Source organism: Pygocentrus nattereri, chromosome 2, assembly GCF_015220715.1.
Source record: "Pygocentrus nattereri isolate fPygNat1 chromosome 2, fPygNat1.pri, whole genome shotgun sequence".
Lineage (NCBI taxonomy): Eukaryota > Metazoa > Chordata > Actinopteri > Characiformes > Serrasalmidae > Pygocentrus > Pygocentrus nattereri.
This window is the reverse complement of record NC_051212.1, coordinates 22,119,179-22,131,115: the sequence shown is the minus strand read 5'-3', so window position 1 is coordinate 22,131,115 and position 11,937 is coordinate 22,119,179. Positions and strand designations below refer to the sequence as shown.

General features: G+C 39.2%; 2 protein-coding genes across 2 annotated transcripts; one reads left to right on the top strand and one right to left on the bottom strand.

The window, feature by feature from the left end:
- Window positions 1-1,879: 1,879 nt before the first annotated feature.
- Window positions 1,880-4,142, bottom strand: smim20 (small integral membrane protein 20). The gene is made up of 3 exons (XM_017699588.2): window positions 3,996-4,142; window positions 3,061-3,117; window positions 1,880-2,858 (listed from the first exon to the last, which is right to left on the bottom strand). Exons 1-3 carry the CDS (start codon window positions 4,102-4,104, stop codon window positions 2,818-2,820), a joined length of 207 nt encoding a protein of 68 aa, XP_017555077.1. The 5' UTR covers window positions 4,105-4,142; the 3' UTR covers window positions 1,880-2,817.
- A 590-nt stretch (window positions 4,143-4,732) lies between these two features.
- On the top strand, window positions 4,733-10,876 carry plaa (phospholipase A2-activating protein). The gene is made up of 14 exons (XM_017699622.2): window positions 4,733-4,987; window positions 5,671-5,864; window positions 6,109-6,209; window positions 6,453-6,573; window positions 6,835-7,002; window positions 7,645-7,780; window positions 7,891-8,060; window positions 8,273-8,424; window positions 8,838-9,057; window positions 9,224-9,289; window positions 9,373-9,444; window positions 9,533-9,640; window positions 9,812-9,979; window positions 10,103-10,876. Exons 1-14 carry the CDS (start codon window positions 4,839-4,841, stop codon window positions 10,672-10,674), a joined length of 2,397 nt encoding a protein of 798 aa, XP_017555111.1. The 5' UTR covers window positions 4,733-4,838; the 3' UTR covers window positions 10,675-10,876.
- The last annotated feature ends 1,061 nt before the right edge of the window (window positions 10,877-11,937 follow it).

Here is an 11,937-nt window from a genome sequence, read left to right as displayed (position 1 = left end):
CAGACTATTGATGTGGTTTAGAGCATAATATAGCTTCCTGTGAGCTATAAAAATGAACAAAACTTCACCGCTACAGGGAGTTACTTCGGACAATGACAGGACTGGTCTTGAATCAGATTTCTCTGTATTTATGGTGGCCACTGTCACAAATACTGATTCTAGAACAGCACAACTACTCCAGAGGAGGTTTGTGAATACAGACTGTATTCATAGCTCACAGTAAATCATAATGAAGTTTTATCAAAGACTTGGATGTGGTTTGAGTGGACCGGAAGAATCTTTACTGAAAAGATTTGGGCTCTCTGAGTGACTACGGAGTTCTAGTGTTTGTTTGCAGTGTTAAACTTGCAGCTCCAGGTCTAATCTAAAGAAGCAAATTTTTTATTTCAAATGGGTCTTGGCTGATCGGCGACATCTGGGGTGAGTGAAAAGTTGAGTAAATTAGATTTTTTGCTGAGCCATTCTTTTAAGTGCTGTTCATCTAATGAAGTCTACCAGGTCTCACGTGGTTGTTAGGAGCCCAATTTAACCTGTAACTTTTTGTACTTAATGGCTGCTTTGACTGGAAATGAAATAATACATTAAGGGTGCTCTGCGATTTTTGCACAGTACTTTACACATGCTGCTTGTCAAAAGTTTGGGGACCTCTTAACACCTTTTGAAAACTTCTGCTCATGGTTACATCTGGTACACTTTGCAACACTCAGCTTCAGCTTCAACAAAGTTTCTTTCCTGATAACAGCGGGTAAATAATAATCTGACAGATTTCTTTTCCAAACAATTTTTAAAAACATATATTGAACACCTTTTGGCCCAAATGTAGTTTAAACCACGGATAGACTTGAGTGCTGATGACTGCTGGGTTTGGCATTAACCCCAACATAGAACTCTCACACAGAATTAGACTTGTGATGTTTTCCTAAAAAAAAAAAAAAAAGCTAGTCTTTAATATGATAACCTAGTATTAACTAACAAAGAAAAAAAAAAAGCTTATTTGTATTAAAACATTTTGAAGGTATCTCTACCTGAATACATGTACACATGCAGTACTATGCTGGGATGGGCCCTCTGCTGCACCGCCACCCAGGTGTAGGCTCAAACCTGTTGCTATGACAACGGGACTTGCCTGGAGCGGTGCTTTGGCCCTCGTGCGCTTCTCTCAGGTTACAGATTTTGTTTCGCAACTTTCTGCTGCCAAAGGACACTTCCAAGTCTTGCTGCCAAAATAATAGTAGAAATCTAATCAAGGTGCAGCAGAAGGAAACCGAAGGAAAGCTGAAACTATTGCAAAGCTGGTGTAGAGTTTAAGATGTATCCCCATACTGTTCACACTCAGATATCGGCAAAGCTTTATTCAAAACTAACAGGCTTGATAAGTTGTTTTTATAGTGCAATACAATCAATGGGTAGTTCAGCTAATCAGAAGTGAACCCTCTGTATCAAATAGGCATGTGTGATGTCTGATATTCAAACTGCACTTTAATAAATACAGCAGAGCAACACCAAACCTATGATTTTGTAAGGAATCATAGTAGTGGTATTAATCTCATACTCTGGCTTTGTGGTCCTATTTAAGCAACTGGAGTATTTCTGAAGTTTCTAAAATGATGAAGGTAAGGTTGGTGGAAAATGTGGTGTCTGAGCTCTGTCTGGAAGAAACATTAGCCAGTGATATAATTTAATTTTTAAGACATTATTTTTTAAATATTCACACAAACACACAAATATTTATGTACATATATTCATATATTATAAACCTGATGCAAACCAAAACAGCTTTATTCATCTCTGACTATGGCCTTAACAGGACCTACTGGATGTACAAGGCTCTGTGCTCCCCCTACAGTATGATCTGTGCCATAACAAACAACACTAATTATTCGCATGATCCAGATAAGTTTTATTCACTAAATTGAGAACATATCACTCCACTACTTGAAAGGTAGAATTAAATAGTGTACACCATCATTCAGAATTTAAATTCACTAGCCACATTAACAATTTTCTTTTATTTATATACAATAACAACTTACACAATGACGCCTTAAATATTACAAACTGTTCATCAAAAGGTATTCGATGTCTTATCAATATTCCAGGATTCCTGGGAAGAAGCCTTTTTAAATGCTTGATGTACTAAATTGTCTGTTTAAATTAGATTTTGTCAAGTTATCTGCCTTGAGATATGATCACCACTTTTGAAATATGATGAATTCTGGATATTAATTCTATTAAAAAATAATTCTTGACGCTATAAAACCTTCTGACTCATCTTTTATAGACACATTAACATTTCTAAAGTTATACACAACTACATAGCATAACAGAATAATAGCATAATTATACACATTTGGACCAAATTGATCTTATATCTCTAAAACAGTGAACAGCATCTCCAAACTTTTGAATGGTAGTGTATATTTTTTAATTTTCTTTTCTTTTTTGAAAGCATGTAGACTGCTTTTTAATGTACATTTGAGGAAGATTTTTTATTGATCTTTACGTATAAGACAATGTATTGAAGAAGTGGCAGCGTTTACAATAAAAGGCTCTCAATCTCAAGATCCCTGAATTTAACATTTTTGCTGCAACAAAATTTATCAAGCCCAGCACGAGCTGAATCAGGTCAGTTACATTCAGAAGAATACTAAACAGTGAAGTGCAGGTGCCTTCCACTGGAAGAAGTTTCCTTCACTTGCTCACATGCTTGATGACTGACTCACTCGGGAGAGGGGGGTATGATGTCCCAGTCATCTACGATAATGTCTTCATGCTCATGTACCTCCTCCCCTGTCTGCTTTCACCACTTCAGTCATATCACGACTTTGGTTTGAATGGATCTGACCAGATCTTCAATCCTAATAAAAGAAAAGGACCATTATTATTATTATGCATTATTATATGCATATTATGTATTATGTCTCAACTCTGATACAGTACAGCTTAATTTACATGTCAGCAGTACAACTGTACAATCACAAGTTTCCTCAGCTATTAGCTTCTGATCCAAACCAATGGTGGACATGGCTGTTAAATTACTGTAGGAAGGACTTGACTTACCAACAGGCTGCACATCTGCCTGATGGATTCCAGCTCGATTAACTTTCTGGAGCTCCTCTGTAGAAGTTCAGGATTTAACATTAGACAGCTGAGCGATGAGGGGCGACTTTGAGGTGGACTATTTTAAAAGGCCCGTTTCATGGAAACATTTTTGAAACACAGGTAGCCAATCATAACAGATAAAACTTGCATCTTTTTAACAGAGAATTCTACAGATATTTCAAAACTGTTGCATAATTAAATTGTTAAGATGTAAACAAATTCAGAACTGTTCATAACAGAATTGTTGTTTTTTTTCCTGATACAGTTATGATGGAAAGGTGCATAAAGGGAACTGTAAGATAAAATATTTAAACAATTCTTTGGTTAAGATATCACTTTCTTACCATTGTTAATATTACATATACATATAAAATGAAACTGTGAATATTTACATAGAATACATAAAACTATATGTGTGTAATTATGGCCACCACTGTAAACAAAGTCGACAATACCACTTCACAGCAAACCACTCTGAGCGATTTCACATCTCATCTACGCAGAAATTCTGAAAAATTGTGGAAATCTCTCTCAAAGGCACTGAAATAAGAAATGATGATTGTGTAAAAATGAATTAGGACTGATTTTGGTATAAAACCGCGTTGTAAGTTATGAGGACTTTAAAAAATCTAAGTGTAGGACATGGGCTCTTTAAGTGACACTAGGTCGAAGATTAATTCTCATACACTGAAAGAAAATCAGCAACCAGGCTTAATTCTCACAAACTGAAAGAAAATCAGCAACCAGGCTCGTAATAAACCTAGTTTTAAAACAAGCTACTTCTGCTAACCACGGCTGGGTCCTGAGCGCTGAAGATGAAGCTAACCCCCTGATCTCAGACCAGCGGCGGCCCAACTAACAGCCACATTAGCCATGAAGTGCAAGTAACTTACTGTATTCATCTTTGTGACTATAAGGATGGAAAAATATAGGATAAAAAGCTGCTGCTACCGCAGCTACGAAGCCTCCAAATATGAGCGTTATTCTCCTGTTAGCGGACATGATCACTGCCTGAAGAGCACAGACGAGGAGAAAGCGTTTCCCCTTTTCCGGGTCAAGTTCAGAAATGTGAAAAAATAACCCCTTCATGTTCAACCGCGAAATGTAGCGTGATAAAGAAAAGGTGAAACTTCATTTGTTTTGGGCTGTCTAAAGTGATGAAATGATGTATCTCACTTTAACATTTGTTTATTGTTTTATAATTTTTTGACTTTCGTTTACATTTTCATACTTTTATTCACAATCAAATTTGGATTGGATATTGTCGCGTTACGTATCAGCCATTCGTGTGACCAAAATACTAAATTTAGAATAATAAATCACTGGTAGAATCACACTTTTTTAGCCATATGCTTTGATCGATTTGAACATTTCTTCTACTTTGTGTTCAGCAACGTTCAGAACACATACGAACCAAATGAAATTTAAAATTTCAGAAATCAACATGAAGTAACTAGATTTAAAAAAAGGCCATAAAATAAAAATACAAAACGAAGGTGCTTTTTTAACGATTAACAAAATGCAGCTATTTCCAACGACTTCCTCCGCTTTGCTTAGACTCAGTTCTTCAGCAACTCCTGAGAGCTGAGTGAAGTCCTGCAGAGGACTTTTATCTTGTAGAGCTGTTTTCTGGGCTGCAGACTCTGCCGGGCCGCTCCTGCTCCTCTCTCAGTTCCGGGGCTGAATGAGTTTTCCTTTTTTACTCTGTTCATTTAGCGCATTTCTGGCTTTCCACAATGGCCTCCAGCAACACATACAGACTGAGCTGCTCCATTCCGGGCCATGAGATGGACGTGAGGGGTCTAGCGAGCACGTTTTTCCCTGAAGGAGCTTTCGTTTCTGTGTCAAGAGACAGAACCGCCAGAGTCTGGGTACCAAACTCCAGGTAGCCGGCTAGCCAGCTAACAGCTAACAACAGAGCTGTGTTTATAGCAACCAGAGTGACCGCAGTCGATAGTCCAGCGAGCTGAGTAGCTGTTTTTAACATTACATGGTTTAGGTAATGTACTGAGAGAATAACAGTGTTCATATTACCCCACAATAGCGGCGGCTAGCTAACCAAAGCTAGCGGCAATTAGCTGAAACTAAATTATAGCCAGGCTTTGTTTTTCAAAACCAGCTCTACCATAACATTTATTATGAGTTATACATGAAATCGACCGATAATAACGCGACAGTTGTCTACTAATAAGGCTGGGTATCGTTCAAATCCTTTTGATACCGATATCGGTACCTTAAATTCGATACGGGTTCTTGAGCGGTATTTTTTTCTCCATTCCTTCGTTTTAGTAGAAAAAAACCACGTGATATTTTAAAATTAGGTTACAAAAAAACCCCAGTTATAACATTACACCCAACAGGTTCAGATTTTAAAAACCGTGCTACTACATTTGAATTCTTTCGTAGTGTCATTTGCTGATATAGGTTCTGATGTGGGTAAGATAGCAGGCTTTAATGTTAACTGTATAGCAGAAGCAGTGATGTTGCTCAAGCATTTGCTGAGAATGAGTAGCAGGTGTGCAATTGAAAACTTGTCTTTCAGCTTCTTTGTGGTTTCTCATTCTGTAGTGAAAATAGGGGTTACAAGGAGCTGCACTGTATGAACGGCCACACGAACTTCGTTTCTTGTGTCTGCATCATTGCCCCCAACGAAACCTACCCCAGGGGCCTTATAGCGACAGGAGGCAACGACAACATTATCTGTGTGTTTTCTCTGGATCGACCAGACCCTCTGTTCACCCTGAAGGGACACACGAATACAGGTGCTACTACTGTGGCTTAGTAATTTACATGCACATGTCATGTTATTGCTCATTCGAGTCTTCTACCTTCCCAGCTTTGAGTGTCATTAACAGTTAAGATTACAGCTTGTTTTGGATGGACTCTGGGAGTGGATCCTGTGACAGTTAAATGAATAGAACAAAACTAGAAAAACTAAACATGAGTCATAACAAACAAAAATCTTGATGGCCAGTTATTCCAACTTACTGCTTGTGCTGTCCACAGTGTGTTCGCTGTCGGCTGGGAAGTTTGGAACGTTACTGAGTGGATCGTGGGACACCACAGCCAAAGTCTGGCTCAGTGACAAGTGTATGATGACCTTACAGGTACTCTCACCTTGAGAACTGGAAACAACTTAGTGTTCAGACCTTTATTGTGTGATGCTTTTTACAGTCGTGGACTGTGTTAATATGTTCTGTATCTGCTTACTGTGTATTTTGCTGTAACAATGCAAATTTCCCCCAGTGGGATAATAAAAGTCTATCTTCTTATCTTATCTTATGATAATGTATGTAGTAAAGGGGGTACAAAACCACATACATGTTGTTTTTGCTCTTGCTTTATGTTAGGGGCACACAGCAGCAGTATGGGCAGCTGTTATTCTACCCGAGCAGGGTCTTATGCTCACAGGATCCGCTGACAAGACTATCAAACTCTGGAAAGCTGGCCGCTGTGAGAGAACATTTTCAGGTGTGTCTGAGACTTTGATTTCATTACCATTCATTTCCTCTTTTCATAAAGAGGTGTTTGCTGGCAATGAACTCATTCAAGTAGCAAGTATGCAATGTTTTTTTTTTTTTTGAGACAGGTCACTGCTTTCGTTAGCTTTTGGAAAGTTCACTAGTTTCTTTTTCATTTTGACAGATCAGTCCTGTTTTTACTTTAACCACTAGAGGTCAGTGTTGACACGGCTGTTTTTTTTTTGTTTTGTTTTGTTTTTTTCTGATGCAGGGCATGAAGACTGTGTCCGAGGACTAGCTGTGGTCAGCAGTGTTGAGTTTTTCTCCTGTAGCAATGATGCCACCATCAGGCGATGGATGGTGACAGGAGAATGTGTTGAAGTATACAACAGTCACACTAACTACATCTACAGTGTGGCTGTCTTCCCCAGTGGACAAGGTGAGGGACTCCTGTCACTGCATTTTTCTGCCACATTAAGCTGCCCTGGAAAAGAATGTCTGCTAAAAACGTAATGAGATGGAGATGGGGAGACTAAAGACTTAGTGCCTGAACTGATCTTTCACCACCTAAAACAGCATCACCTACAGTAAAAGAAATACGAAACAGTTTTTTGTTTATTTCTGCATAGTCGTCTTTATATTTTAGTTCTGCATGCAGTTAATATTTTTAATTTACTTTGCAACTGTTTTCTCTCAGGTAAAATTTTGTAAAAGCTGATTGCACTAAATTATTACTATATTATATATTATTACTATATTATCACTATTATATATATATATATATATATATATATATATATATATATATATATATATATATATATATATACACACACACACACACAGAGTGTATATTCATTTATTAATTTATTGCCAAAAGGCTGAAAAATTGTGAAATATATTGTTAGCCATATCGTCCAGCCCTAGTAAGAGAAAACACATCCTGGATGTGATCTGGACATGCATGTGTTCTAATAATATGAACAGAAGGCTATTTACAAGAAAGTGAACAGTTGTTATTTCTGCTATGTTACAGGTCTATAGAGATTAACAACAAACTTTCTCTTTCTTTCGCCATTAGACTTTGTAAGCACAGGAGAGGACAGGACAGTAAGGATCTGGAAGAAAGGTGAATGCACTCAGACCATCCGTTTACCTGCCCAGTCAGTTTGGTGCTGCTGTGTTTTGCCAAATGGAGACATCGCTGTAGGGGCTAGGTACACATCATCTTTACTCTCTATCTAAATGGCATCTTGACTTACTAATCCAGTTCTGTTGAAACCTGTCTTATACATTTGAAATGTTTTGTTTTGTGAACCGTCCGTAGCGATGGCATCATCCGTATATTTACTGAGAGCGAGGAACGTTTTGCAAGTGCTCAGGACCTGCAGGCATTTGAGGACGAGCTCTCTAAAGCTACTATTGACCCCAAGACTGGAGACCTGGGGGACATCAAGATAGAGGACTTGCCTGGCAGAGAACATTTGAATGAGCCAGGTAAAACGGGCTGGCATTTCTTATAAGCCTCAGACCTGTTGTGGTTGTACTAATGTGATCAACTAACAAACATCAGTGAGTAAATGCCATGTATTCCTGCAGTAAAGTAATTCCAGCTGACCTTCCTTCACCTACAGTAGATGAGTGAGTAATAAACATGTCACTAAAAGCATATAAAAAGGCTTGTTGGTATTTCATGTGCTTATGTGTAGGGAATCGGGATGGGCAGACACGACTCATAAAGGAAGGCACTAATGTAGAGGCATACCAGTGGAACATGAGTGATGGGCGCTGGTTGAAGATCGGAGATGTGGTGGGAGGGTCATCCAAGGAGAGCTCCAAGAAAGTAATGTATGAGGGAAAGGTAAGAAGTCATACAAAAGCTTCATATTAGATGTGTGTACTATAAGACAACTTGCAGGAATTCACATTCCACCTGGGTGATAACTTACAAAGCACGAATAGATAGATATAGAGAGACAGACAGACAAATAGATACTTCATTGATCCCTAAGGAAATTTAGCAAATAATTTGGCTACAAATCTATGACAGTATTAACTAGTTTGTTTCATAAGTGTTTTTTTTCCTCATTAATACTTGTGCTCATTTGTATTCGTCATATTTTATTTGTATTATTGCTGACTTGTACACATTACATTATTATATTACATTATTGCTGACTTGTACACATTAATGTTGTATACTGTGAGAATAACTGAACGATGTAACAAACTAATCAATAAATGCATCACTGCTTATCTTCCTCCTTCCTTTAGGAGTATGATTTTGTTTTTACCATTGATGTGAATGAGGGGGGGCCCTCTATGAAGCTGCCCTATAATGTGAATGAAGATCCCTGGCTGACAGCCCACAACTTCCTGCAAAGAAATGACCTGAACCCCATGTTTCTGGACCAGGTGGCTAACTTCATCATCGAGAACACTAAAGGCCATACAATTGGACCAGCTCCGGCCTCTGCTGTTGACCCATTCACAGGCAAGCAGCCCAGCAGCATTATTCCTCTGTCTGGCTTGAATGTGCAATTCACAGACTGGCAGTGCATCTAAAAACCCATTCAAAACCGTTTCAGTATTTGTTACTCATTTTTAAGTTTGGATTTGGAATTGGTTATACTACAGCTGTGTCATGTGATCCTTTTCAGGTTCGGGGCGCTATATCCCTGGGGCACCAGACAGTAGACAGGGCTTTGGCACAGACCCTTTTACTGGTAATCTTTTTTTACAATGATCATACATGCTTATCCAATTTGGAGCACAATAAACGTATTTAAGTATGTATATATTTGGGCAGGGGCTGGGCGTTACATACCTGGATCAGGAACAACAGGCACAACACCTGCAGGCATAGCTGACCCCTTTACAGGTAGGGGAGCAAGGCACAGTCTCTGCATAAAGATTCACACCTCATCATACTTAATGAATGGATACTGATGCCTCTCGTGTCTCCTCAGGTGGTAGTGCCTACTCCTCAGCTGCTTTCCAGAAGTCTGTCACAAATATTTACTTCCCCAAAACGGACGGAGTCATGTTTGAACAGGCCAATCCTACACAGATTCTTGGTAAGGCAGCTGCCCCAGTATAGCTGAGCACAAGTGATGAATATTGATATATTTAAATATAAAATATTATTTGCTTATAAATGAACAGCTTTGATTTAAACAATATTCTCATTTCTAAAATAATCTGATTTCCCTTTGTTTCTAAATGTTTTGCTTGTTCGTATGTCTTAGCTAAGCTGCGGGAGCTGAATGCTAATGCTCCTGAGGACCACAGGCTAACTGACGGGGTTCTTGACAACCTAGAGAAGCTACTGCTCACAGTCTCTGATTCTAAGAGCCAGGATCTACCCACAGCAGATCAGATCAGCATTCTCTGGAGGACCAGCCACTGGCCCGAAGGTACGTCTCTCACACAAATAGCATAGTTTATAATAGGAGACATGATTATTCCCTTTGCCACAGCACCAAATGTTTGGCATGTTGGGGCAGTGTCATAGCGAATTATGTTGTAACTCTCCACAGACATTGTCTTTCCTGTGCTGGACATCCTGCGCCTGGCTGTGCGGCACCCTGAAATTAATGCGCAGCTCTGCGGAGGTACAGATGGAGCTAGTCTATGCAACCACTTGCTGGGCCTCATGTCACCACAGGGCCGGCCAGCCAATCAGATGCTGGCCCTCCGCACCTTCTGCAACTGCTTCTCCGGATCCCACGGTCGCTCTCTCCTCCTAGGCCAGCGTGAAGCCGTGCTGTCCCGAGCTGCGGACCTCCGATCTGTCTGCAACAGAAACCTCCACATAGCGCTAGCCACTTTGGTGCTTAACTATGCAGGCATACTGCATGGACGACCGTCTGAGATTGAAGCCAAGGCCCAGTGCTTGTCGGTGGTTAGTAGCGCCCTAGAAGTAGTGCAGGACAAGGAGGCTGTGTTCAGGCTGTTGGTTGCCCTTGGAACTACAGTGGCTGGGGACAATACTGCCAAAGACCTGGCGCGTTCTCTGGGTGTCAGCTCGCAGATCACAAAGTATGCTAGTGTGTCTGATCCAGCTAAAGTTGGCGAGTGCTGTCGGTTGTTGTTGGATGAACTACAGTGATTATGCAAATGAAGTGGGTGCTGTCAAAGACCACACAAATCCTCCTAAAACTCCCTTATATGATTGTCTCCTACTGCCACCACCCACCATCCCCAAATCCATAGTTTCTATTTAACTTGGTCTGCTTTCTGGTGATGAAGGAGTTTGAATGTGGATGTGCATGATGTGAATAAAACACTGATGTATAGTAATCTTTCATAAAGCAGGGTCACATGATTCTTTTCACATTTTACACGGGTAAAACTAATAAATATGTATATAATGTGTTTACACTTAATCATAAACAAGAACACTACCCTCAATGATTTTTATCCTTAAACTTTATTTCTTAAACACTTTGCATATGCAGTTAAACCCTGGTTAAGTCATAACTGTCAACAAATGTTTAGTTTTCATGTTCATGAAGAACCTACATGTAATATTTAGCTAAATAAAACTCAGCTGTTTAACCACGCCAATGCTAACGAAGTAGCCATAGGTTGTCAGGTATGCTACTACTGTCACATTTTTGTAGAACCCCACAGATTTCATGCAACCTGTTTACTCTAAATAATAGCACAAGGAAATACTAAATAAATAGTGGCAAAGTCCAAGGCCTTCATTTAATCATGTGGAGCTTCATCACATTCATGGAAGAATGGGAATGTTTCACTAGCTTTGTAAACAACTTGTCAGTCTGTCAGACTCAACTGAGCTTGACCATGTAAACATCATTCCCATGGAAAAGAATTTGGACTTGTTTAGAAATATTTATATTAACGATAGCAAATTGTGGAAATCTTACAACACAAAACTAGTCTTAATTTTAAACATGCCTTTTGCAAACTAGACATGAGTCAAATTATAATAACCCTTTAAAATCTGGATTGTACCTTAAATACAATATGCCTGTAGCATAACACCCAGGCTTGGTGGAGGTGCCTTGTTGGTCTTGGATTACTTATCAAACTTGTTTGACAAAGCTTGCTTTGATTTAATGGACCATCACAATGTGTTTTACATACACTACTCACAAAAAGCTCAGGATATTTGGCTTTCAGGTGAAATTTATGGAAAACGTAAAAAGTTCACGCTACAGTGATCTATCATGAAAGTAGGGCATTGAAGTAGAAGCATGCACTGGTGATTTCCTCATCTCAAACAATTTGTTGTAACAAAAGCCAACAACAGTGGTGGGTATACCCCAACAAAAAATGTCAGTGTCTCAATAACTTGTAATGTGCCCTTGAGCATCAATTACAGCTTGACAATGACATCTTATGC

Bases quoted from the DNA above. Each gene is read 5' to 3' on its own strand.
- smim20 (XM_017699588.2), bottom strand. From the start codon at position 4,104: ATGTCCGCTAACAGGAGAATAACGCTCATATTTGGAGGCTTCGTAGCT. The intron at 3,118-3,995 runs GTAAGTTACTTG...GAACTTCTACAG, and splicing joins TAGTCACAAAGATGAATACA to AGGAGCTCCAGAAAGTTAAT. The intron at 2,859-3,060 runs GTAAGTCAAGTC...TTCTTTTATTAG, and splicing joins GGCAGATGTGCAGCCTGTTG to GATTGAAGATCTGGTCAGAT.
- plaa (XM_017699622.2), top strand. From the start codon at position 4,839: ATGGCCTCCAGCAACACATACAGACTGAGCTGCTCCATTCCGGGCCAT. The intron at 9,445-9,532 runs GTAGGGGAGCAA...GTGTCTCCTCAG, and splicing joins CATAGCTGACCCCTTTACAG to GTGGTAGTGCCTACTCCTCA. The intron at 9,980-10,102 runs GTACGTCTCTCA...AACTCTCCACAG, and splicing joins GACCAGCCACTGGCCCGAAG to ACATTGTCTTTCCTGTGCTG.